This window comes from Filicampus tigris, chromosome 22, assembly GCF_054856515.1.
Source record: "Filicampus tigris isolate MCC_2025a chromosome 22, RoL_Ftig_1.0, whole genome shotgun sequence".
NCBI classification, from domain to species: Eukaryota; Metazoa; Chordata; class Actinopteri; order Syngnathiformes; family Syngnathidae; genus Filicampus; species Filicampus tigris.
In genome coordinates, this window is record NC_141238.1 from 8,689,485 (window position 1) to 8,714,842 (window position 25,358).

Below are 25,358 nucleotides of genomic sequence, written 5' to 3' on the forward strand. Positions count from 1 at the left end.
GTTTGCCATCCCTCTCCCCAATTACATTTTCTTTTTTCATGTAACTGACGATAAGCGGCTAGTGTAATGGCTGTAAAGATGGAGGTTTGGAAGGCTGCAGGGAAGTCCGACTGTTGACTATGATCCAATAAATCCATAACAAAAATTCGAATTTTCCTCGTCAGCATGACCGAGTGGTATAAGAGGTTGCGTGGTGGTCACTTTTTGCTCAATTTACAAATTAAATGGAGAACAAAGCAACAATCGAACTCGGGTCTCCGAAGACCAAACAATGACGCTAACCATTCGACCATGTGAGATCTATCAGTAAGGTTCAGTTGGTTATATATGTCCATTAATGTATATATTTGGCTCGAGTCCATCCCGGCAAGCATTTATGACAATGCTTGTATTATTTTTTTGCTCCCGCATTTTCAATGTAACACAACTTCTTTACTAGCGTCGACTACCAAGCTTTCTGTGTGAAGTAAGTTTTTTTGTTGTTTTTTTTTTTAGAAGTGACGTCATCACCGGAAACCAATTTAAATCGGGGAAAGAGAGACTTTTTCTTCCTCAGGTCACTGACAGCGTCCCGTCTTCCTCGTTCACCAGCTGCTCCGCAACATCTCCTCCACAAACTTTGACAAGGTGAGTGCTCAATCTTTAATAGCCTCTGAAAACTCACTGCTTTTTGCTCACTTTGAACTTCAAGAATCACTTTTTTGGCTTGCTCACGCCTTGCTAACATGCTAAGCTAAAGCGTTTGCTCTAGCGTTGGTAATTAACGCTTCCTACGACTTTAAATTGCACCGAAAGGCGTTTTTGCATCGTACATACTGATACACGGATGGACGCAATTTAAATATTTATTCACGGTTAAGTTGATGTTTGTTCAACAATAATACAGCTACTTTGTGTGAGATGACTAACGAAGCGTTTGCTCCAACTTTTTCCAGCATCTGGAAGCAAGTGCCGTTTTGCCGAAGGTAAGTAGACAAAACTTTACAATTAAACTGAATAAATCAAGTACATTTTCATGCACGCGTGTTAACCGTCTCATTTCTGTCCACAGGCTGCATCTTCAACAGAACGGCCCAAATAACCCTTAAAATGGCTGACTTCCTGTCTTTTTTGGGACTTTTGCATGTGAGGTTGCTAAGCCACTAGCTTGTCAGGCTGAGTATTTTCAAGCGGGATTCTTGTGTTAGCTCGTCTTTCAGGCCACCATGCTGTTTAAGAGGCGTCCAGCTGTGCTCTCCTCCACTGGTAAAAACACACACGCTAACATGCATGTACAAATGTTTGACTAATTATTTCAGAATGTGCTGACCAGGGGCCCTGCTGTGATCTTAATCGACAAAGGTGTGTCAAATCCAGGTAATCTAGTAAGTAAAAGCCCTGCGGCCACATTTTGATTTGAGCCACAGGTCCTTCCACTCAAGCAGCTTGTGGGGAGCTCGTTTACCTGTCGCTCCAATCCTGTTCCTTGAGGGCCACTTTCCTTAATGTTTTCTCCCTGCTGCAACACACCTGATCGAAATAATCAGGCTCCGAAAGAGCTTGCTGATCATTTGAATCGGCTGTGTCGTTGATGGGCGCAATGGAAAACTGGCAGGACAGCGACCCACAAGGAACAGGATTGAAGATCCTGTTCCACAAGATGGCGCTTTAGAACCTGATCAGTGCAGTACGGATCAACTTGTGAAGTCGAGCGCCTCTTCGTCAAGGTTGCAAAAGACAAACTTGATGAATCAAAGTGCTTGACTGTTTATTGTTTTAGGTGGCGCAGTGATCAACAGGCGACAAAAAACTGCATGTTGAAAGGGCACTCGCCTGCTTTTTCTTTGACTCGGCATGCCTGTAGCTTTCAGTAAGAGTGCCGTCCAAGACTCTTCCACCTGCTGGGCAAAGAGAAATTCTCATCAATGTGGAAGGTCCTCAAAGTTGCCTACATTGTCAATATTAAGACATGCAAATACACATACTAAAAATAGCAGCTTGTCTGGTCCGTCGTTTGTGGTATTTGCAAGTTTGTCCGTCCGGGAGAGGTCTGCACCAGTCCAGAGTTTCAGGAGCTCGACCAGCTGCTGCAGTGGGAGTTTCCAGTCTGCAGTGAATCAAAACATCCGAAAGTCAACTAAAAATGAGTCGCCATGTTGTCATTAAAGGTGAAACACTACATTCATGGCATGTTGCTGATGCCATAAGCTTTTGACTCACCTTTTTCTTTAGGACCACACGCTGTCCAACTGACCATGCAGCTACGACGAGACAATTTACGTCATCCAACTCGAATGGTGCACATCAAGCTTGCCAGGGTGTTCCAGGTGACTGCATCTAAGAGGAGCTCCTGCAGAAGCGTACAGTAAAACATTTCACGCAAAGCATTTCAGGTTGGTGATAGAATTGTCGACATGTTCTTTGTCCTGCAGATGGCGCCACTGGGGTGCTACGAGCTGCAACATGACTCCAAGTGCGTCTGCCTGAGGATGAGTCCTCTGCTGGTAAGAGAAGGAACATTTCTTGTTGCTCCCCATCCGCGAGGTGCTGAAGCCAAACTTGGAGGCAGCCTGAGAAGAAATGGGAGAGATTTACACTTGGAAGGTATGCTCTTAAAACTCTTTCCCCTGCACAATCTTCATGACAACTTCTCTGACCCAATTCTTTGTATTTTTTTTTTTTCTTTGCTTTATAGGCAGCAAAGAACAAGATCATCTTGCATAACGCACCTGTGAAGACTTGAGTCCTAACCGGTTTCAAGCCCCAAACATCTTCTGCACCAGACGCTGAATTAACTTTTGACTCACAGATGTTTTTGTCTTGGGTTCACGCGCTTGTCCAAGTTCTTCTTGCTGGCCGACCACTTCGCAACCAGCAGACTGTCATCCGACTTGTAACTTGTTTGTTTGCGATTGTCTACGCTGCAAAAGAAATGAAGCTTGATTACAAATAACACTTAAATTCTCAACTTCATTCTTACACACATCACAAAAAACTTTGCTTAGAGCAAAGTAACAAAAATTTCTAAAATATTTGCCTTTTTTTTTTTTCCCCCAATTTTTTGAAAAGCTGCAATAAAGCTTTCTGATTCGCTGATGAGTCTGGAAGTGGGTGGAGCAATGCAGATAAAAGGCTGATTGGCCATCTGGGGGCGACTATGCAAATTAGAAATGCTGTGATTGGTGGGATCCGTAGTAGGCGGGGCTATGCAAATTTTCAGCATCGGAATCGAACCCACGACCTCTGAACTGTGAGGCAGATGTGCTAACCAGTCGCCCACCGTGAGGCCCTTATACAGTACAATACAATTTTATTCATACAGCACATTTTACTGTATCTAAAAAAAACATAGGCGTATTGGAAACTTAATTCTGGAGAACAGGCGTCTTCCTGCCAGTGACGTCGCCCTTGAGATGAGGGGGCGTTCCCGTTCTCAGAACGGGGCGTTTCCGTCAAAAGACGGGAACGCCCATTTGTGGCTGCAGATGGACCATATTGTTAAAAACACGCATTATTTCTGAGAATCTGAGTCATTGAAATAAAATGATTAGCTGGGTGCCGGACTAGCGTGGGAGCGCTGCCTTTGTTGTAACTCGGTCCATATGACTCAAACATTCCTGTCACTTACATTTTATTTAATATCGATCAGAATGGTTGACGTCACATCACGTTGCATTTATGCAGGATTATGTAGCTAATCTAAGCACGTTCATAAGTAAAACAAACTAAACAAATATTCAAGTACGTTATTTATTACACACATTCATATAAAAACATGATTGTCATTTTTCTCACCGCTTTATTAGGTCATAAATATCATATACGAGCGAGTCTGGCGCATTTGTTTCCCAAGAGTACTTCGGCTCTACTCGGAAATCTTCGGTCATTTCCGGACTGGGCCGCCGCTCCGGAGGGCAGAGGGAGCTGCGGCGGTTCACACAGCGCCAGTCACCGCAGTCAGGCGAGCAGGCGTCGGGCACACCTGGTCGCAAGCTCCGGTGTGCGAGTTTGAGTTTGAGGAAGCCAACGACCTGACGCAGGTGAGTATCCGCCGAGCCTCAAACGCAACATGTTGCCAAACTTTGTGTCGTTTTAATGTTTGCAGAGTTCACTTTCACTACTTTTTAATGCGTTAACAACACAAACAATGCTCGCCTCAAAGCAGTCTTTTTCTTCTTTTTTTGAATCTTCCTCCCCCTTCTGCCTGCCACCAGCTCCCGGGTAACTGGCTCGTGGAATGCGGCGTCTTTAGGGGAGGAGAAAGTTGTCAAAACGTGTTGAAAGTGACGAGAACGAGCCAGTAAAAGCTAGCATGGCAACTGGTGGCTTCAAGTCGAGCGCCACCACTGACTTCCTGGAGGAGTGGAAGGCCAAGCGGGAGAAGATGAGAGCCAAAATGCTCGGCGACATCGCTGCTGCCACCGGGGCCGGCAGCAGTAGCGGCGCAGGCGGCGGTTCCTCGGGGAACTGCCGCCCGCCCGACGAACCGCAGCATCCGGCGTCGGCGGACCACCTGAAGGACGACACGCCGGACGTTGGCGAGCGGGACAGGGAGAGCCCGTCGCCCGGCAAGAGCAAGGAGAAGAAGAGCAGCGGGCCCAGTGCCAGGAAGGGCAAAGGGCAGATTGAGAAGAGGAAGCTGAGGGAGAAGAGGAGGTCAACAGGTGTAGTCAGCATGCCGTCCAATGAGGTCAGTTGAGCCGACATTTTGACCGCCATGACGTCACCACCCCCCCCCCCCCGCTTATTGTTGACAACTAATTGATGTTTCCAAACTGAGGGTGGAGAGCCGAAATGGCTCCCCTGCCCTCACTTTGGAAATCACTTATTTGGGAACCATTTTGGGTCCTGGCCCCTAAGTTTGGGGAATTCACTTGGCATTCAGGAAGCCATTTTGATCACCCACCGTTTGGGAACCCCAAATGCCATTTCGGGAGCAATTTTGGGTCTCTTCTATTGTCATTTTGACAGCCATTTGAAGTATTTTATAAAACAATGTTTTAAAAGGTTTATGATTTATTAGATATTTCTACTAATATTGAGATATTTGTGAAATGTATAAATGTTTTAAATTAATAACCTAAGTGTTGAATTGAAGTATGTACCTATATATTAGCGCCCTGCAAATATTTTTAAATGTTTTAAAATGTTTATTTTCAATCAATTGAGACATGAATAAATTATATTTACATGTACAGTAAATGCCGATGTAATTGAAAACAGAAATTCATAAAATATATATATATATATATATATATATATATATATATAATGAATTATAGATTTGTTTTCAAAATATTTGTAATGAACCAAAAACATTTTTTAAAAACTAGTTGATTAGTTGCATTTTCATGCAAAAAAAATGTATTTTATTATTGTTTTCTTACAACAGCATTTCTGGTGCATTGTTACGGTTCGGTGTTTAATTTCACTTTTTCTTTTATGCGCTAGCCAGGGTAGACGTGTTTCTCGCCAGCGTTTGCGTTGTGGCTCCATAAATAATTGCGGCCAGGAGGAGCTGTTGTTTTCCCCCTTCAAATTCCTGCCATACATGTGTCTGCTCTAATCTGCTGCCGTTGTTCAGGAATGAAAGCAGCCTGCAGATGTTGGCAAGGAGGGAGAAGGGGGGGGGGGGTAGAGAGTGAGGATCAACTGGAAGTGAGAGTTTGTTGACACCTTGGATACGTTACATGGAGACTTTTCTCTTACTTTCATCCCCCCAAAAAACATCTCATTGCACACCAACTGAATCAGAGAGCAATTCCAGTATTAAGGTGTCATTAGGACACTTATTTGACGAGTGTATGCCAAAGCAACAGGTGGCGCTGTAGCCATTAACTGCAGACCTTGTTTTTAGCCAATCACAAGCAATTACACAAAATAGCTAAGAAAAAAACAAAAGTAAATACACATTTAATTAATAAATACAAAGAATATACAAAAGAATATAGGAATGTTACAAAAGTAAATAGGAGAGTAATAATACAAAATCTACGATAATTACATTAAAAAAGATTTTTAAAAATATTTAATATACACATAGCAAGTAAATGTAATGCTAGTAGCATGTACAAAATCACAAACTACGTACTGTAAATAAGAAAATAAATAAATAACCAAGAAAATTTTCAATAAAAAAATTGAGAGAGAGAGAGAGTAATTCAATTTAAAAATAAAATAAAGGCATGCCAGAAAAAACTGCAAATAAAGAATATCAAATTTGTAAAAAATACAACAAGCACAAAAATAAATTAAATAATAAATAAACACAACATACAGTTTGTGCACCGGCCAAAAATCTGCGACGTCAATAAAAAATATCATCCACGTTTCAAATCCATCTTTGACGTGTGCCATATGTCACGACAACAAATAACATAGAAAGTCTTGCGTAATTGCGTGTTGCCGATGTGAGTTGAAAAATATCTGTTGAGTCTGGCAAGCCGGCCCGCTTGCTTATCTGTTGACTCCTGATCATGTGCCTTATGTAATCATGACACCTGAAATTGAAAGTTGACATAGTGTATGACACCCGCCTTCACCTTGTAAAAAACAACAACCAAAAAAGCTTATAAATAGTTTCCTTACTGCGTGTGTGGCTTGTTTGAATTCAAACTGAGGCCCAAGAATGTGTTAATTAGCGCATGGAAGGGCGTGTTGCCGTCAACGCCTTGTTAACATGTGGCTAAAACTAGTAGCTAACATTGCTCAAAACATACATCCACAAAATTAGGCACAGGAAGAATACGAGCACGCCGATAGATCAGACCCGACAAGGCGGGCGCCAAATCCACTTCCCGTCTTGTCGTCTCACTTGACTGAGCTTTATTTCTTCTTTTCTCTCCATTTGCATATTGATGACCTCATCCGGCTCTTTTCCTGGCCCGCGTGTGGTTATCAGGGAACATTGTGTCCGGGGTGGGGGGAATTGGCTGGGGGGGGGTACGCGGTAAGGAAGTAGGAAGGCTTCTGGGACATTCCTGGTTTTGCCAGTCAGCTCCAATCAGGCGGCTCGGAATCATGAGGCCTTCGGGAGCCGCTCGCACGTCGCAAGTGGAATTATGTTGACATTCCACACTTTTTTTTTTTTTCCTTCTATTGAACTTCCTGCACAAACATCTCTGACGCATTGAGTCTTCACGCTTGAGTTATTGCTGATGCGTGGTTTTAGGTGGATTGTGATGATTATGCTATTTCAAACTTAGTCAAATCTAACATGAAATTTGAAAAAAATATTGTACAAAATAAAATTTTATTTGGTTTGAAAAAAATTAAAAAGCAAAAAATGTGGAGATGTGCATATCTGGTTGGCTGTTGACAATTAGCATTGGTGTCAAGATTTTTACAATAAAGGTGAAATTGAAATAATATGTGCACAATAAAATTTGATTTCAATTAATTTCTTAAAAAAAAAACCCCACCAAATTTGGAGTTGTGTATATTTGGTCGGACATTGGTAATTAGCATGTAGCGTCAGTTTGAAAATGTTGACAATTAAGCTGAAAATGTGGGGAAAAAAGAAAACAAAAGTTATTTTTGTAATAAATAATTCTAAATTAAGACAGTCTTATTTTTTCAGACAGAGCCAGTTGCAGCATCAGTTTCAAAATTCCTACAAGTCAAACCGAAGCTTGAAAAAAAAAGAAAACATGCATAATGTATATTTTTTTAAATATAAACTTAAAAGAACACACAGAATTTGGAGCCCATGAGTGCCTTTGTGTGTGGCTGGCTGTCGGGTGAAGCTGCTTTGAGCTGCACGATGACGTAAGCTGATGTGTGCGTGACGCGCACACACAAAAGCTCTGTTGCTGTTCAGTCAGTCAGACTAACAACACTTAGACAACGACCACGACGACCAAGAGGGTCGCTGCCTGCGATGCAGCACATTCACTCATCGTCACCGTCATATTATAGTTACTAACAAAAATGTCCGACACATTCCTCTATGAACACAGAAAAAGAATCAGAACACAACCTGTCAGAAAAAAGGAAATAGAACATTTTTAGTTGCAGTAGTTGTGATGATGCCTCTAGTGGAGGCGCTTTGCACTGCGCTTTTCTTAAATAGCCTGCCATCAAGCGTGAGGAAGGCAGCACCGGATTAGATCGTCCACCTGCGCAGGAACAAGACTCATCCGAGCGTCATTTAGCCATGAAGTGAGCGAGGCGGCGGCAGCGGCGGCGGTGGCGGCTCCCCTTAATCTGGCCCGGCGGCCCGGCTGCCTCATTTGCATGCAAAGCTTCCCCTGGTGATGCTTCAAAGAACCGATAAAAAGCCCTCGACTGGAAGCGGGGGTGGGGTGGGGGGGTCGTAATCATCCGCTCGTACGACGATGTGACAGGCGGCGCTCGGTGCGGCGGGACGCCCGCGTTCACTTTGTCAAGCGCGCTCTTCGTCAGCTGTCATCCCATGACCCCGCCCCCCCACCGCCACCCCCCGCGTTACTGCTAAAACATGTTGCAAGAAGTAAGTCTTGCATTTTCCCGTGTTATCTTTAAATTGAACTCTACAAGTATGGCTAGTTTCCAATTATAATGAGATCAAATTCACAGAAATTACGACGGTGAAGCCAATCTGACGTGATGCAATTCGTTTCGATTAAAATGTGAAAAAAAGTCTCTACATCGCAGATGCGACACAAATTGCTTCAATGTTGATGTAAAACAATTCGATCCGATTTTTCAATTTATTCCGTTGCGACACGTTTTACTTCAGTCCCCACGCAAAGCCGATTTGTTCCAATTTCAATGCAATTCAGTTCCCGATATAACGTAATAGTTTTCAGATAAAGAAACTCCGATGTGTTACGATTCTCTGAAAAAGCTAACACCAATGCAATATGATTCTCTTGTATTAGAATACATGACGATAAAATTCATTATGTTCCCAATGCAATTCATGTCCTCGGTAAAGCTTACTCCGATAAAATACGATTCACTCCAATTCTGATTCATTACAATTCCGATATGATACAATGTGACGACAATATGATACAAAACGATTCAGTGTCATTTTGATGCAATACCCTCCCATTATGATGCGATAAGATTCCCATTCATTACGGCGCGATAGTGCAGTCCAAGTTATATACCAAACCATTCACTCCGATTTCAATGGAATATGATACATTCGCAACAAAGCTACTCCGATGTAATATAATTGGCTCCAATTTCGACGCTACAGGATCTGATACTTCACTTTAAAGCTCCCCTGAGGTGTTACGATGCACACCAATTACGATGCGATATGTTGGCAACACAACGTATGTCTGTGATATGATACACTCCAATGGCGATTCAATACGATACGATCCAATTAAGGTACAATACACCGATTACTACACGATTGGATTGGACCTGATTTTAGTTGCATGCATTACGTACATTACCTTTGAACTACTGCCATTTGTCTTTTTCCCTCCAATGAGTGTGTAAAAATGTTGTTTTGAAAGCAGCCTCGGCGGTTACAATTAAGGATTGTCTTCTTAAGCCGGGCTTTGGCCTTTCCGCTGCAGCCTGAGTGCACATTCCTTCTCTCCGTCGGCTTTGTCTTCCTCCCACACAGCTTGATGAGTGCTTGGGCTTCTTCCAAGGATGTCCATAACAGAGAACAAAACTCTCGCTCCCTCGCTCGCTCTCTCAATCCCAACCTTTTATTTGTGATTCGTGTCCAGGCAGATAGGCAGCCGAGGGGGTTAGGCGATGTCAACGACTTCTTCTGAAGAAGCTGTCCGCTGTATAATTATTATTCCGGAGCTGGCTTTCTCATGAATAACAAACGCGGTTGACCGTCACACCGTCAGGGCTGCTTCTTTAGGTTCCGATCCTTTCACGCCGATGGCTTGATTCGATTTTAGGTGAGCTCGGTACAGCTGCTCACTTTAAGACAGTTCCAAACAAAACCGGATTTTTTTGCATTCTATAGCTAACCTAGAACACTATCTATAATTACAGTTAACGTAAGTAGTAACTCTACCGACTGATTGGATAAAATTGAAAAAACACAGTAATAAAATGATTGTTAATTTTTCATTATAGTCAATCAAGGAAGTTTCGCCAGAAGTGAATCATCGTATATGTGACCAGTAAATGTAAGCAGTAACTTTATTGACGTCCGTAACTTTGTCGTAATGGATCCAATAAAATTTTAACAAGGCGTTCCATTATTATTTCCCCGTAATCAATCAAGAAAATGTAGTCGAGGCAAAATGATGTGTTGCTTACCTGACCCGTAAACGTAAGCCGAATATGTTACCGACATCCGTAAGTTTGTCGTAATACGTATGATAATACTTGAAAAAAAGATAAATTAAAAAAAATGTAGTCTTCTGAATCAAAGAAAAATGATTTGTCTCTTTCCTGACCTGTACACGGAAGCAGTAAGTGTACGTTATTGACATCCCGAACTTTGTCGTAACTCAATTTGATAAAATTTCCCAAACAATTTTCCCTGTAAAGGAAATTTACTTAGCCGTATTCGGGACAAAAGTGAACTCTCACTCACTGTACCTGACCAGAAAAAGTAACCAGAAGTGTACATTAGCGACATTGCTAACTTTGTCCTAACTTATCCAAAACGTAGCTGGCCGGATTTGAGCCACAAGTGAATTGCTACTGACCTAAACTGAAATGAAAGCAGCAAATACTTTCCGTAACTTCCTCGTAATTTATCTGATCAGGTTTGAAAATAACAATGAATTGGTTGATTGTTCTTGTTCCCCAAGTGCACATGACCTTTTAGCATTTTAGCGTAGTTAGCATGCACGATTGGCTTCGTCATACCGCACTTGCAGCAAAAGTGGAGCTACGCAGAAGAAGTTGATTTGGAAAATTCCACTTCATGGGGCCTGAAAACTCCGCCGCCCGTCAATCAGTGACTTGCCCGCGGAAAAGAAATCCAAAATAAACCGGAAAAGGGAAAGCGCGTGGAGGAAACGCGCTAAGCTGCGGGCCTAGCCATCCAAACAAACGTGAGCATTTTCTCACACGGAAGCCGGGCCGCCGACGAGCTTCCAACTAGTCATCAAAGACGAGCCGCGGGGAAGCGAGAATAAATCCGCGCTATGCCAGGCATGTGCAGACGTTTTTTCTTTTTTATGTTTAAACTGCAGACTTAGACGTGTCTTAAAAACGCATTTACGCAGAGAGCTCGCAGCCTCACCCTGCCTCCAGCTCGTGAGCTGTGCATCAAACATGTTTTACGAGATCTCCAATGCGCCGGCTCGAGAGGGAATGTGACCTATTGTTCTCCCTGCTACACTTTGGCACGGATTAGCGGCTGAGTCACAACATTCCCATCGTGGCGCAGAAGACATGTGGGGAGAAGGAAATTGAATTCCAGCTCGTGTACATCCCAAGTTGCATTCGCGTAACCTGGAGAGGCTGACAGTGTTCTGTTCACCAGCCGGCGAGATTCCTTCACTTGTGTTTCTTGGGAAGGCCGCTGAGTCGGCATTTACAACATAAACAGGAAGTGGAGCGTTACGCTCGCCTGCCTTCCTCTTTCGGGAAAGCTGAAGGAATGTCGGGAGTTAGGAGCCCGCGGACAAGCACCGCGTCGTCCGACAACTTTGGCAAAAAATAATTTCCGAAATTCAATCATTCATTTTGGGTAAGATTACCCACAGTTGTGTCGGAATTCCCCCGTTTTTTTTTCGCAAGGGATAGGGAGCTAGCCCAACCGCAAATAATTGACACGTCAATTATGTTGTCCTTTGCCATATCGCAGTTCACGTTGCGCAATTCTACTGTACAACACATTTTTAATCGTACATATCAATTTCTACGACGTTGAATTATTATTTTTTTTCATTATATTGCAGGATTTTGCGGTGTAAATGGGATTGTTTTTATACATGCATTCTTTCTTTTTGTGGTTAAAATGACAATTTTGTAGCATAAAAAAAATAAAACATAAGAAGTAAAATACATAGTGTAGTGCAGCAAAAGGCTTTCCACTAACAACCCAGGCTAAATTTGGCTCCTCCTTGACATGCAAAGCTTGTCAGTTGCGATGTATCACTTCAATATACTTCCTTGACACCGATTAGTACATTGAGTGCTTTGGTGGCATTTTTGGGAGATTTGGAATTGAGAATATTAGGTATGAGTGTCTGTATTTTATACAGCTCAGACTCAAAAGGCAAATTAAATGGCTAATAGGAAAATAGTACACTAATTGGTCAGCCAGCATCCCCGCGTCTAATACACATTTGTTCCCTAAGCATATCTTTGCAAGCCATTTATTTTTAAGGGTGATGTTGTATTTTAAATGACGTCAGTGTTTAGGAGTCGCAAGTTGAGGAATATGATTTAAATATGATTTCAGGTCATTCCGAACATTTTTTTTTAGTGAGTGTATAGAATAGAATGTTTGTTTCCGTGATGGCGCGTTTGTTGAAGCAGCTGTGAATGATCGACTCGGCTTGGGGTCAAAGGTGCGTCTCCAGGACAGCCAAAGTGAATCGAACGCCGTTTGATGCTTCTTCTTTTCTTTTTTTTTTTTTTTTTTTTTTTTTTTTGGGCCCGCACAGGCCTCCAGTTAATCGCCTTTTTATTAAAACGCAGCAGCGACACTGAGGCTAATCAGTTTGTTTGAAACGGGCACAGCGGATTGATGCGTTAACCAGCACTTATTCAATTTCCGGGCACCAAATCAAAGCGCTTATTTCACATTTGGGCTAATGTGAGCTAATTGTTTGTTAGCGCTGGAGTGTAGCAGACAAACAGGAAATGAAATGAAGCCGTTGATGGAGGCCATTGGTGACAGCTGTGCTCGGTTTGTCTCACCGTGTTTCCTCATTTCCACCTTGATGTGATCATTTGTTTATTTTGCAGCACCCCCAAAATTCGTAGTTCGGCTTTTGTAAATTAACCCATTAAGCCAAATGTAAACATTTTGCTTTGTGGCACCATCCGGTGGCAACTTGTTGACATTTTCACTTAGGGGTGCACTCACTTTTGTTGCTAGCGGTTTACCGTTAATGCCCGTTGCTCACACCTCGTCCATTTCTCCTTCGGTGGGAACGTTCCCGACGGTGCGGGCCAAAGTAAATCCCGCTGATGAGGGTCCCGCTGCCGGGATCAACTGGCACTTCATTGGAATTCCTCTCATATTGAAAGTCGGCCTCCTTCACCCAAGGATTACCTTTCCCTCCACTGTGCCTCTTATTCCTTCTCACTCCATATACGGGTGATATATGTTCACTGGCACATACGCTGAAAACGTATATTTTCCCTCCCAATGGGGTTCACGTATTTGAGGGGGTGGAAAATGCATTCGCCGGCTGTAATGGGCTAGTTTACTCATCAAAAGCCTCAAAAAATGTTTCTTATCACCTATTTTATTGCCGTCATTCATTCATACGGTGTGTGATTTTATGCTCGTGTTCGATGTCTGTTTTTGTGTGAAATGTGTTGATATTTAACCTTTGCGGGATTTGGCATACTGCACGTATTAATAACACAGCAGATATGTCAGAATGTGTCCAATCAGAAGCAACGGAGGACAGTTTGTGTATAATGTCGTAGTCAGGCCTTTAGGCGGCACAACCGACCGGTCGGGCAGCTTCGGCGGTTTTGCTGTATGTTCGCTCGCCACGACATGTTTCTGCTGCCCTACTTTGTGCAAGCTCTCAGCGCTATGCTAAACATTCCAGGTGCTGCGCGGCGTCCACGCCCGCCGTTTGAGGTTGAATGAGGTGCTGGATGACTTTCTCTGATTACGTGACGAGGGAGCGAGGGAGTGATGTCATGGTGTTCCACCGTCGCCTTTTGCGAATAAAAAATTGTACCGAAATAAACGTATCAAAACCAACAGGTCTAAAATGCAAATGTGCAATACTGAATTAAAAAATAAAAATAAATCCACTGTAACAATATGAACAGTTAGTTCAGTTATTCATTCACATACCACTAGAGGGAGAACTATTTTACTGGAAATTTTGAACCAATCTCCTGTATGCCATGCATCCCATAATCAGTATAATCCAGAGCTAACAAAAGAAGGCAATTTATTTCCAACAAGGCCACCTAATCTCTGCTCAATTAGTTTTTTTTTTAAAAATCATCATCCGATTGGCAATGATTCTAGCGCCCAAATAATTGAATAGCGACCTGCCGGGAAGGATGGAACTTTTTCATTTATTTATTTATTTATTTATTTTAGCCCGGATGAGACATATTATCTCCTTAATTAGGCTGAAGAATTCCACTTGTGTTGTCCAGTGGCCTTTGAAAAGGATCTTTGCTTTTCTGCCATTGGGTGTTTCCCTTTTTTATTGGTGCCAGGACTGCTTACGCCTTAACTCTGCTCGTGAAGCGCAATTAAAAAGACACACGAGGCAAAAATTTCAAGGCCAACACGTGATTACTACAGCGCGTATTGTGTTTTAGCACAATACAGTGCGGATTCTTTTGAGATTTCTTTGCCATCCGGTTCCATATTGACTTCCAGTCACCAGTATGAGAGCGCGTGAGAGCGATAACACCAAATTCAACACGCCTGCTCCCCATTCACACAAGAGACTTTGTAACACTAATGAGTCACATGACACCAGGGAAGGAAAATGGCTAATTGGGTCCAATTTGGACATTGTCACATGGGGGTGTACTCACTTTTGTTGCCAGCGGTTTAGACTGTGGCTGTGTGTTGATTTAGTATACATTTTGAAAAGATGTCATCAAATATTTACAGAAATATAAATGACCGTAAAATGCTCCTTCAAATGGTCTTTCGTTTAAGTTGCTGGTGATGCTTGTTGATGGCTGACAAACAGGGCGGCTCAGCAGCGCCATCAGGTGCCCTCGGGCCGCTACTGCTGCTTTCCAAACCGCCCGAGCCCCTTTTTGCTTTCTCGACAGCTGTCTTCCCGATGCCCGTAATCAGTCACTCGGCAGGTGTCTTTATTATCCGGCACAGTCGCGTCGTGACGATAGCAAAGCGCAGGAAGAAGCGGAAGCCTCTCGGCGGGAGGGTCGCTCTGCGCTTTGCTACAGAAAAGCTCAAAATCATCCAGAGGTGATTCATCTTTTTGACCACAATCGAGGCAGCGGCTCGTGCTTTTGTTTGTAGCTTTTTGGTAATCGAATCGCTTTCGTGGATAAATGTCCGTTTGGTCGATTATGCTCATTATCCTGGCCTTTTCTACTCGAGGGGCCGCCGCCGAAATGCTCTTAGCGCACTCGCTCAAGGTACGACTGCAAGGTTTTGTAATGTTTGGGGCCAAAGGGAAGGACGGTCAGTGACACCAGATGTTAAACATGTTTGACATCTATGTGCGGCGACACAAACACACTAGGACAGACATTCCAAGGCCACTGGAGACCGTCTCTTAAGGTTAGAAGTTAGCATTAGGAAGGGGTTAAGGTTAGCGATGGGAATTATTTACTTAGAAAGTTAGCTTTAAGACTAGTTTAGGGGTTGGGGTATGGAGTTTGGGTAAGGCGGTTTGGGGATTGAGGTCAGAATTGAGGTAAGGAGTAGATTTGGGTCTGGATATTGTGAGCAGTTAGCGCACGTTTCTCTTCAACAAACCGTACGATTTCACATTATATAACGCTCTGTTTAGAACTATAACGCTTTGTTTAGCAGCGACATGTCTGCCCGACAACGCCACAAAGTCTTCATATGTGTTGCTTGAGTTCAAGAGTACAAAATTAAGAAGAACAAGAATAGCGGTTAGCTTGACTAGCTTCAGTCTAATAATACATTGATAGAAGTTGCTAGTACACCCACTAACATTTAGCCACTTTTTTGGGAGAAATGCCTACATTCACAGATACTAATAAGTACTTTCAAGTACTAAAAATACATACTATCGCAATTCTTTTGTCGTACGGGTATAATAGACAACACGAGTGTGTTGTGTGTTAGAAAAGAGCAGATTACACGCTTTCCTGCCCTGGTGTAGTCCTCAGTTGTTGTTGTCGTTAATAGGAAGACACTTTGTGTGGTGTTTGCAGTGAATGAAGTCGGCCCGAAGCGCTCGAATATTGTGCGAGATAAAAGCCTTGCATGAGAGCACCGGAAAGACGAGGTGAGCCGCGAGATATTGCCACTTTTGTCTCCTGGCACTTCATCATCTTGTTTCTTTGCGTGACATTCGGCGGCTCTTCAAATCCTCCCTCGCCCAGAAAGCAAACCGGTTCAGCGACTACTCATCCAGTCAAAATGTTTGAGAATAACCGTTTGCCTCCACGGCTGACGGCTTCGAGCTGTGTGTAGGGGGGGGAAAAAAAAAAAAAAAACACAAAAAAACTTGGGAACAGGAAGGAAGACGTGAAAATAAGATTGGAGGTTAGACAAAACACAGGACCGCTTCCTTTCAACCCGACAGGCCTCTGTGCCACACTCTCAGTTCCATATCTGGTCTGGTCTGTGGTCAGAAAACAAAGATGTGAAAACCATCCTCATAAATTATATCTACAGACAAGGAGGTGAACACTGTGGATCCACTTTACCTTTCCCTGAATTCCACCAACTGCCGCAGGGTCACATCCGGAACTGATCAAACGCTAACATTCCAACTGGTTGCTGATAAATTAACAGCCAGGCAGATTATTCCTGGAGGATATTCGTGGTCCAAAACAAAATAGAGACGCTTACGTAACACCAGGATTGGACTTATTGGAAGCAGATGTGGTAATACATGATAACTGCTTTGGTGTCAAGTCTTAAAATAGTTGCATGCGCGTGTTGGTTCTAGTCCAGACCACTTGTAACACTCTGTGATTAAACCACACTTGACACACTGACAAACATCCCCATGTTGTCGCATTTCAGTGTCAGTACAACTACATCATCAAGTCGGTGCATTTTTGCGAGATTGTGAAATGCTTTTTTTGTGTGTTTTTAGCTCGGGATAACAAAATTCTGTTGACAAACTTTGGAGAGAGCAACATTGAGCTATGACGTTTGCAAGCTAGCTACTGTGGGGATAACAAAATTCTGTTAATTGACAAACTTTGGAGAGAGCCACATTGAGCTATGACGCTAGCAAGCTAGCTACTGTAGCAAGCATTCATAAGTATATGATTGCTAGCATTGTTAATAACAAGTCGCCTTATTTTGGGATAGCTGGGGCATTCGTAAGTCGCCACCGTACGCATTTCTTTTTGGACGAACCAATACGTGGTTTATTAGCACTTACTTTGTTTGCCTCCCTCAAAAAAAAAACAAAGGGTGACATGCACGAGGATCCATCCAGGATGCTTTTTATGCTTAAGTAAACACTCTGGTGAGGCCTTGATTCCCTGACTCTTCTTGTAAACAGGAAGCAGTGAGGGCTCTGGATTTGATCTAGCGCCCACTCAAGTCAGTCCGTGTCCTAGTTAAAGTCTTCCATCTGTATTCTGGGCCCATCCGTTCCCTGGTTGCCCACTCAATTTTCAACTCAACTCAATCATCCTTGTTCTTTGGCTTTGCGTTAAGAACCACACTTAATGACATCATCGGTGGAAAAAAAATCCCTTATATGGTTACGAGCTGTTTTGGAGTCGCCACTGCATCCAAAGTCAACTTTGAGACTCCTGATTGCAATGCAAATCGGCCGCTTAGTGGTCTGACACCAAGAGGTTCAAGTTACGTCCAGAGAAGAAGAAGTGAAGTTCAGAGGCTGTGAGAGCGAGAAGGAGCTTGGAGACCTCCCCAAGGAAAAGTGATAAAGCATTTGGCAGGAAAGGCCTCACAAATGACTTCATTCCCGAGATGCTATTTTTAGCCAGCTGTTGAGTGAGTGGGCATCTTTTGTCCCGCCTGCAGCGTGAAACCGGAATTATTTGTTTGAATTTGGAACATCCACAATCTTGAAAGGATACAACATTAAAAAAAAAAAAAAGTTAAAAAAACGTCTTCAGAGTACTAGATTCTGAGAACTGTTTTACTTTTGTGTTGTATGGAGCGTCCCAGGACCATCGGATGACATTCCACAATTCCTGTTAATCACCAAACTGATATAAAGTCATGTTCACCAACATCTGTCTCCTGCTATTCGAAGAGATGAAATGTTTCAAAAGTGTTCGAAGATCCTGTTGCTCCTCCTTTCTCCTGCCTTAAGAGGATTAGAAGTGTAGAGTCGGAGGTTATCTCGGCCCGCCAACGATCTGCGCTCTCATCGCACCCGTGTCGAGCGACCCACTTACGCTTTGCTGGGCCGATTTCTCATCATCGCTCCTGTTTTCTTCGCCCTCCTCATTCTTCTTCTATATTCCATCAGAGCTTGGATGAACTTGATGATGACGACGGCGCGGAAAAAGACGGGCGGGAAGAGGAGGAGGAGCAGCTGGTCCTGGCCAACACCTTTCAGAACGAGGCCATGACGGCGGACCCGGCCACTGGACTTGTTCCGGTAAGAGGGAGCCTGACAAGTTCGGTGAAAATGGCATTTTAGGCAGAAGTTTGTTTTTAAGTGACATAAACACAGATCACGCACAACAACGTGGACAGCAAGTCAATCACAACGCCATATTATTGTTAGCTTAGTAGGACTTGATAGTAAGGAGCAACATACTTACGGTGAAGCTGGTTAACTCTGTTTATTACAATCCTTAAAAAGTTAGCCTGTTAGCTTAGTTTGCAGAGTAATTAGCAACATTGTTTCTATGAAGCTTGCCAGCTCTCATTAGACTATCACAGTCATTAAAAAACAGGTAGCTAGTCTTGTTAGCATCGCTTTGATATTTTAACTCTAAAGCTGGCCCACTACCGGCTATATTTACTAGCACTCGTTCAAAAGCCCGTAGCAAGTGTCATTAGCTTTGCTTTCATATGAAGGTGTGACATTGTTCCTCTAAAACTGGCTAACTCTGTTTATTACAATCCTTAAAAAGTTAGCCTGTTAGCTTAGCTTAAGGAGCAACAGTGTTTCAATGAAGCTAGCCAGCTCTCATTAGACTATCACAGTCATTGAAAAACATGTAGCTAGTCTTGCTAGCATAGCTTTGATATTGTATCTCTAAAGCTGGCCCACCACCGACTATATTTACTAGCACTCGTTCAAAAGCCCGTAGCAAGTGTCATTAGCTTTGCTTTGATAAGGTGTGACATTATGCCTCTAAAACTGGCTAACTCTTGTTTAAAAGCATGTTTTAGTCTTTTTAACTTGGCATTGATACTAAGAAGCAGCCTTGTTAACATTTTCAGCCAAAAGTAGAGTATTTTTCAGACAATACAAGTGCATTTTTTTTTACATTCGAGAAGGGCACATTGTGGTTTGTGGTGGTGCCAAGAACTGTTACAGTTTGCTTGATTTGTAAGGCTTGAAACCAGAAACTGCATTTCTTTGTGGATACTTGAAAGGAGCTGTCAAAAGTATCAAATATTTACTCGGTGATGGATCTCTGCTGTTTGCTCGACCATCTTGAGGCATCGCGAGCCTGTCAGCTTGGCTATTGTAGTCACGAAAAGCCCTAACACGGAGCAGATGTGACCAAGCAGACGCTGCACTGTGTTACGCGGCGTCCCCGTGCATCATCATTCGGTCAAACTTTACTTTAAATCGTGGCAAGCGAGGAATGACTTGATTTGAAGCAGAAGTGATGGCTGTATTTGTTTTCCCGTCACAAGCAGATAAAGAATCTATCAAAATCATGTTATCAACAAAGTTGCTTGAATATATTCTCTCTGTTCGGCACACAGTTAAAAAGAAGCTAAATGTTTTGTTGTCGAGCAGAAATGTCACCTTCTTGATTTGTTTTAACAGTGGGAAAGCCATTGAAAGGTCAGTACAAGCCCAAAGTGCCGCGGCAGCCACCCAAACATCAGATTTGAACGGATAAACGCCTTCTCACGAATTTATTGGACATTTCCCGTCATGGTGTTTAGTGACAGAGGCCCCGCGTGGGCCCGTTTGGACGTGGGGACGACTGCGAGAGAAGCTCATATTTAACCGCCCGCGAGAAAACGCTTCATCGATCTCCATAAATGCTGCTTGGCGCGACGCTCGAGTGCATCGGAGGCGTGGCGCCGGGAAGCCGAACGGCCTCGCCGGTGCGCCCGGTGCGCACGGAGGCACATCAAGAAGTCATCTGTGCCAGTTTGAGCTAGCGCCGAGATTTGTCTCTGCTTTTTTTTTTTTTTTTGTTATTGTCAGGCGGCGCACCAGAGACGGCCGTTATTGAAGCTGTCACTACAAGAATGATAAAGTGTGTGGTGCACTGATGTCCAGTAATCCACCAGGCCAGGTCATGATGAGCCAGTTTAGCATCGGTGGCTAACTTGTGAGAAGAACACAAAATTCTCATCTCCATGGAGCAAATAGCTCAATGTTCTATTTGTTTCTTGTAGACTGATTGCTTACTCTGCTCACTTATTTAAGGTTCAGTCAAGCCAGACCTCGGAGGACTCACATCTTTTTTTTATTTTTTTTATTTTGAACAAACAAACAAATTTGTCACAAAAGTCGGGCTCATTTCCCTTCTTCTGACCGATGTGTTGGATCCAATCTAAAGACGTTTCAATCCAATTTCGGGCCCCCCCCCAAAGAGAGGAGACTCCTGCTTTCTCGGGGCGAGTGCTGCTTTCTTAGCGGATAAATCCAAACAACTCCTGGATGGAAATGTAATAGAAGGACAAAGATAAACACCACCTCGATTGCTTTTCCTCCGCTCCAGGCTGTCGTATTAAACGCAACAAAGCTTGTGGATCCGTCAGCTACTGACTTCTTCTCAATGTGCATCCTGATAAAAGATGATGCTAGTGAGAAAGTGTTGCAAACTAACCAGTCGGACGAAACCTGCTTTTGCACTCGACTCAATTTGTTTTCCTTTTGTTTTGATTTCAGGGAAGATCTGTGAATAGCCGCACCAAGAGGTAAGAATATATAAACGCAAGGTCCTGATGCAATTTTTTCTTTTCCACCTTTGAATCCTTTTCCTCTCCGTTGATTTTTCACCCGATGGCCGCTTTGGCGTCAGTTGACACGGCGCCATCTGGACCCCCCTGTGCACCCCCCCAACCCTCTAGCAGGGAGCGCCGGGAGCAATTGATGTGCTTGGAAAGGTTCGGGTCAGACAAATGCGCCAGTTCACTGGAGTCCAGATTGCTTTGACATTTGATGAAGTGACAGCGGCAAAGTGGACAGTAGCGGCACGCGAGAATCGAAAGAGCAAAGAAATCAACAATCCCAAAATATCCACGGGCGTATTTACAACATCAGGTGGTGTGTCGCAATAGCAAATAGTCAAACTATGTGAATAAATAGATAATAATTATATACGTTTCGCTTATTGCTAACAATACAAAAAGACATAGACGGGCGAAGGAATAGCGTCAGTGTCTCGCTGTTGTCCATATGTAGACCGAGAATATAACCATTCCCCAGAGATGTATTCTTTATCCTCTGCAAAGAATGGCTGCTATTACTGTGGCTTCCAGAGGAGTAACCTCATGTGAATCTGTTGTGGCTGGATTATACTGCCCCCTGGTGGCCAAGGCGGGCACACCGGAAAAAGCAGCACAACGTCCAGCGAATGAGGCAAAAATGTGGCATTCTCTTTGATGTCGTTATTGTATGCTTTTACCGTATAAATACATCCAGTTTCAGTCGCTGTAATAATCGTTTTTGTTTTCAGCATGTCAAAAGCAGCATTTTGTTGACTTTTCAGGCAACCCCACTCAATCTCTGGATGTTCGTTCAAACAAAGCCAGTCATAAAATGAACCTCCTGCCCCTGGCCAGTTTGCTTTTCCGCCGCGGCCGCGTAAACGGTGACGCACGCTCCGCCGCCCTGATATGCAAAAGCGCCGCTTGGGCACAAAGCTCTTCGACAAAGGCGATAACGCTCGCCTCATTGAACACGCCCCCCCACCTGTTCCTTTCACCACTTTGTGATTCACGCCTTTCATGAAAGGAATGGCTTTCAAGCAGCAGGTGTGCTCATCGTATTGTGTGTGTGTCTGCGTACGTGCGGCGCAGCTGCAGCAGCATGGACGAGGAGAGTCGGCATCGCCACAACCGTCACCTCAGAGACGCCACGCCTGGAAGTCTGGAGAAGAGGCTTGAGGAGCTGGAGCAGGTACACCACCCAAAAAAAACGCCCAAAACATTCATAATATATGATAATGTTGTTGTTATCCTTTCATCTTTTCCCCTCAGGGGGGGACGCTCGTAATAATGTTGTGATTCTAATGTTTTTCGTAATATAGCACGGTCATTTTCTGGGGTTAAATTTTAGAATCCCCCCAAATTCCAATAGGTGCCCAATAATTTTTCAAGGTGAATTTTGACATAAATAATAGAAATACTGTATGTTGATCATGGTGCTAAAAAAATGAAAGAGTAAAATAAATTGAAAATAAAACTTACTCCTTGCCTGGGGTCCGATGATGATGATGATGATGATGAAATTCCCTTGATGGTCCGAGTGTCTTTTGATGAAGGCCCCGGCCCGAGTCGGGGCGCACTTGTCCAGACGAGTGGCCCATTGAACCCGCATCCACACTTCAAAGCCAAAAGATCCTTTCATGTATCCAAATCTATATCGTGCTTTTGTTCTTGTTACCATGGAAACAGATTATCACTCATCTGCAATGGGGAGGACAAATTGCAGTTTTGATTGCAAAATGAGCAAAGCTGTCTTTTCCAGGAGCTGGCCCACGAGCGGCAGGAGAAGGGCCGGCTGCTGAAGGCCCAGCAGGACAAAGACGAGCTCATTGACAAACTCAAAGAGGAGATGGACCTGCTCTACCGGGTGAGCATTGCATTCACTGCCTAAACGGGCTGCGGTAGTGTGGGGTCGTCTACCAGGGATTGGCATCATCCGTCAATTTTTTTTTTTTTTTATTAATCGTTACCAACAGAAGGCACAGCTGGCTCAGGCCCACTACCACAGGTGACTGCCTAAACGGGCTGCAGGTGAAAATACAATTGAGCAGTCGTGTCCAACATGGATGGACATTATCAATAATTGATCGTTAGCATCAGAGGGCATCGCTAGCTCAGGCTACTACTGAAGGTGACTGCCTGAATGGGCTACAGGGAGACTCAAAAAACGTGTGGGCGAGTCTTCCACAGATCGGAATCAGCTATAATTGATCGTTAGCAGCGGAAAGCGCAGTTGGGTCCGCCCCGATGACAGTTGCGGGCTGCCTAAACGGGCTTCAGGATGAATTGAAATAGTTGGGTGAGCCGACTCGGGATGAACATTATCAATTGATCATTACCAACAGAACGTGCAGTTAGCTGAGGCTACTACTATGGTAGGTGGCTGTCTAAACAGGCTGCAGGAGGAACTGACATAGCGTGGCCATGTCTACTACAGTTTAAAATGATCAATAACGGATTTTCACCAGCTTGCTCGGGCCCAATAAATGTTGACTGCCGAAACGGGCTTTTGAAATAGCGTGGGCATGTCTACTAGGGTTTGCCGTTTTCAATAATTAACCGTTAGCATCAGAGGGCACACCTGGCTGCTGTAGGTGACTGCCTAAACGGGCTGCAAGGGGAATTGAAATCGTGTGGGCTTGTCTACAGGGTGTGGCATGATGACAGTGATTAAGAATGAAATGTTGCCAACAGAGGGCACAGTTGTCTCATGCCCCACTGCTTTGATTTGCTGCCTAAACGGGCTGTTGGAAACGCGACTGTGTTGCCCCGGCAGGACCTGGACGACATTGAAGACGAGAACGAGCAGCTGAAGCAGGAGAACAAAACTCTGCTGAAAGTTGTGGGTCAGCTGACCAGGTAGAAGACGCTTCAGCCCACCGCCAACAACGGATGCATATTTAATGTAAAGGTTTTTGTATATAAGGACCACTTAGATGGACATGAATGTATTGTGCTTTAAAAAAAAACAAAAAAAAAACGATTTCCACATGTAGCTGCTTTTTAATGACCGGTCCGCTATGCCTCGGTGCATCAATCATATCACTTTTTACGCTTTGCACAATTCAGTGTTGGAAAAAAACAGAGCTGGTCAATCATCAACAATTTCAGGGCATTTGAATTGACGGTTTGTGTCTTTGGTTTACGAGCCTCTTTGTGTCCCAAATGAATGGAAGGGCTTTGAACACATCGTCAAAGGGAACAAGCTCTGCACTTCTTCTTTGTCTTCGGAACCTTTTTTTAAAAAAAAAAAAAAAAAAAAAAAAGAATGTTTTTTTTAAGCTTTTAAAAGACACGTAAGAAGGGTGTTGAGTGTTGCATTATGCATATACGTGTACAGAAGATGCAGTCGTTTAATAAAACTTTGATTATCTCCCCTCAGTCGCCTCGCTTGTGTTCATTACGGCTAATTGGATGTGATGATAGCGCGCCGCTCGCTCGCTAATGCGAGGCGGCGGGCGGTGGGGGGTGCGGCAACACACACACACACACACACACACAGAAGTGACAAGAATTCACCTGCCAATCATCTGATTTGGACCTCGTATGCGAAACCGCCACCATCAAATCGCTGGTAATGACAAAATGGCAGCGTAACGCCTGAACGGTAAGCGGTAGATACAATTTTTGTTTATTGCCGAAACGGCTTGCAGGAGACATTAAAACAGTGTGTCCATTCGATTGACACGATCGATCAATTGTCAATGATCGTTAACCATCAATGGCCAGTTAGCTCCGGTTGACTGCGATCTTTTACTGCCTAAATGGGTTGCGGAAGAAATTGAAATCTGAGCCAGAAGCCGCAGTTAGCTTCTGTCATTTACTGCCTAAACGGGCTGCAGTACAAATGACTAGTTTGTGTCAGTTTCATTTTAAATATTGACACTCATGCGGAAATACTCACAGTACTTGGCAGCATTAGTTCAGGCCCAACTATTTGAATGCCTGTGCAGTTATCTGAGGCCTGACTTACGGCCATTTACTGCCTTGGCGGGCTGAAGAAGAATTGAAAATTATGTGGGTGTGGCTATGTAATGGAATTGGCAGTATAATTGCTAGTTAACCAACGCAATGCGCAGTTTGCTTAGGCTGACTCTTTTACTGCCTCAACGGGTTGCAGGAGAAATAAGAATTGCCTGGGTGTGTCTCCGGGAGATTGGTACAATCAGTCAATAATTGCAAGGTAATTGTTACCAGCAGAGAGCATGGTTAGTTGTTAACCACTGTCCTTTACCCGTCTAAACGGGCTGTGGTAAAAATTATGGTTGTGGTTCCATTTTGAAAAACTTCAAAATATATATTAATGAAATAGAAGTCGATGCTCATCGTACTTGGCAGCAGCTACTTCAGGGACACCTAATTGACTGCTTTAACGGGCTGCTGTTGTCTGCTCACGTTTCCTGGGAAATTTCCAATTTCCCAACAGCCTTTTAATGCGGCATAAAAGCTTAGAGGGCATAAGGCGCATCAGGCCCGAAACGCATGAACAGGAGATGTCTTGCGATAGGCCGCCCTTATCTTGTTCGTGGGGAAGGTCGACCATATTTCACCCTTT

The 25,358-nt window shown here is 43.7% G+C and overlaps 2 protein-coding genes and 1 long non-coding RNA gene across 4 annotated transcripts; 2 read left to right on the plus strand and 1 right to left on the minus strand.

Moving 5' to 3' along the window:
• The first annotated feature begins 497 nt into the window (after positions 1-497).
• On the plus strand, positions 498-2,934 carry LOC147126842 (uncharacterized). Of its 2 annotated transcripts, none has more exons than XM_086022718.1 (8): positions 498-627; positions 936-965; positions 1,052-1,245; positions 1,760-1,913; positions 2,010-2,147; positions 2,212-2,339; positions 2,412-2,583; positions 2,675-2,934. In XM_086022718.1, the coding sequence occupies exons 5-8, from the start codon at positions 2,123-2,125 to the stop codon at positions 2,701-2,703; spliced, it is 354 nt and encodes a 117-aa protein (XP_085878844.1). In that variant the 5' UTR covers positions 498-627; positions 936-965; positions 1,052-1,245; positions 1,760-1,913; positions 2,010-2,122; the 3' UTR covers positions 2,704-2,934. The 2 variants fall into 2 exon arrangements, with proteins under 2 accessions (XP_085878844.1, XP_085878845.1); XM_086022719.1 differs by having other exon boundaries at positions 2,212-2,306.
• Positions 2,935-3,826: 892 nt separating this feature from the next.
• Positions 3,827-24,184, plus strand: pawr (PRKC, apoptosis, WT1, regulator). Its single transcript, XM_086022716.1, has 7 exons — positions 3,827-4,019; positions 4,194-4,669; positions 18,198-18,329; positions 20,763-20,791; positions 21,896-21,995; positions 22,566-22,670; positions 23,580-24,184. Exons 2-7 carry the CDS (start codon positions 4,292-4,294, stop codon positions 23,664-23,666), a joined length of 831 nt encoding a protein of 276 aa, XP_085878842.1. The 5' UTR covers positions 3,827-4,019; positions 4,194-4,291; the 3' UTR covers positions 23,667-24,184.
• Positions 17,871-18,844, minus strand: LOC147126844 (uncharacterized). Its single transcript, XR_015084797.1, has 3 exons — positions 18,496-18,844; positions 18,124-18,341; positions 17,871-18,032 (listed from the first exon to the last, which is right to left on the minus strand). It is a non-coding gene; the product is annotated as an uncharacterized LOC147126844 (long non-coding RNA).
• Positions 24,185-25,358: the final 1,174 nt, after the last annotated feature.

Coding starts and splice junctions, on each gene's coding strand:
- LOC147126842 (XM_086022718.1), top strand. CDS start 2,123: ATGAGTCGCCATGTTGTCATTAAAG. Junction 2,340..2,411: donor AGAGGAGCTCCTGCAGAAGC/GTACAGTAAAAC, acceptor TTTGTCCTGCAG/ATGGCGCCACTGGGGTGCTA. Junction 2,584..2,674: donor GAGAGATTTACACTTGGAAG/GTATGCTCTTAA, acceptor TTTGCTTTATAG/GCAGCAAAGAACAAGATCAT.
- pawr (XM_086022716.1), top strand. CDS start 4,292: ATGGCAACTGGTGGCTTCAAGTCGAGCGCCACCACTGACTTCCTGGAG. Junction 4,670..18,197: donor TCAGCATGCCGTCCAATGAG/GTCAGTTGAGCC, acceptor ATATTCCATCAG/AGCTTGGATGAACTTGATGA. Junction 20,792..21,895: donor GTGAATAGCCGCACCAAGAG/GTAAGAATATAT, acceptor CGTGCGGCGCAG/CTGCAGCAGCATGGACGAGG.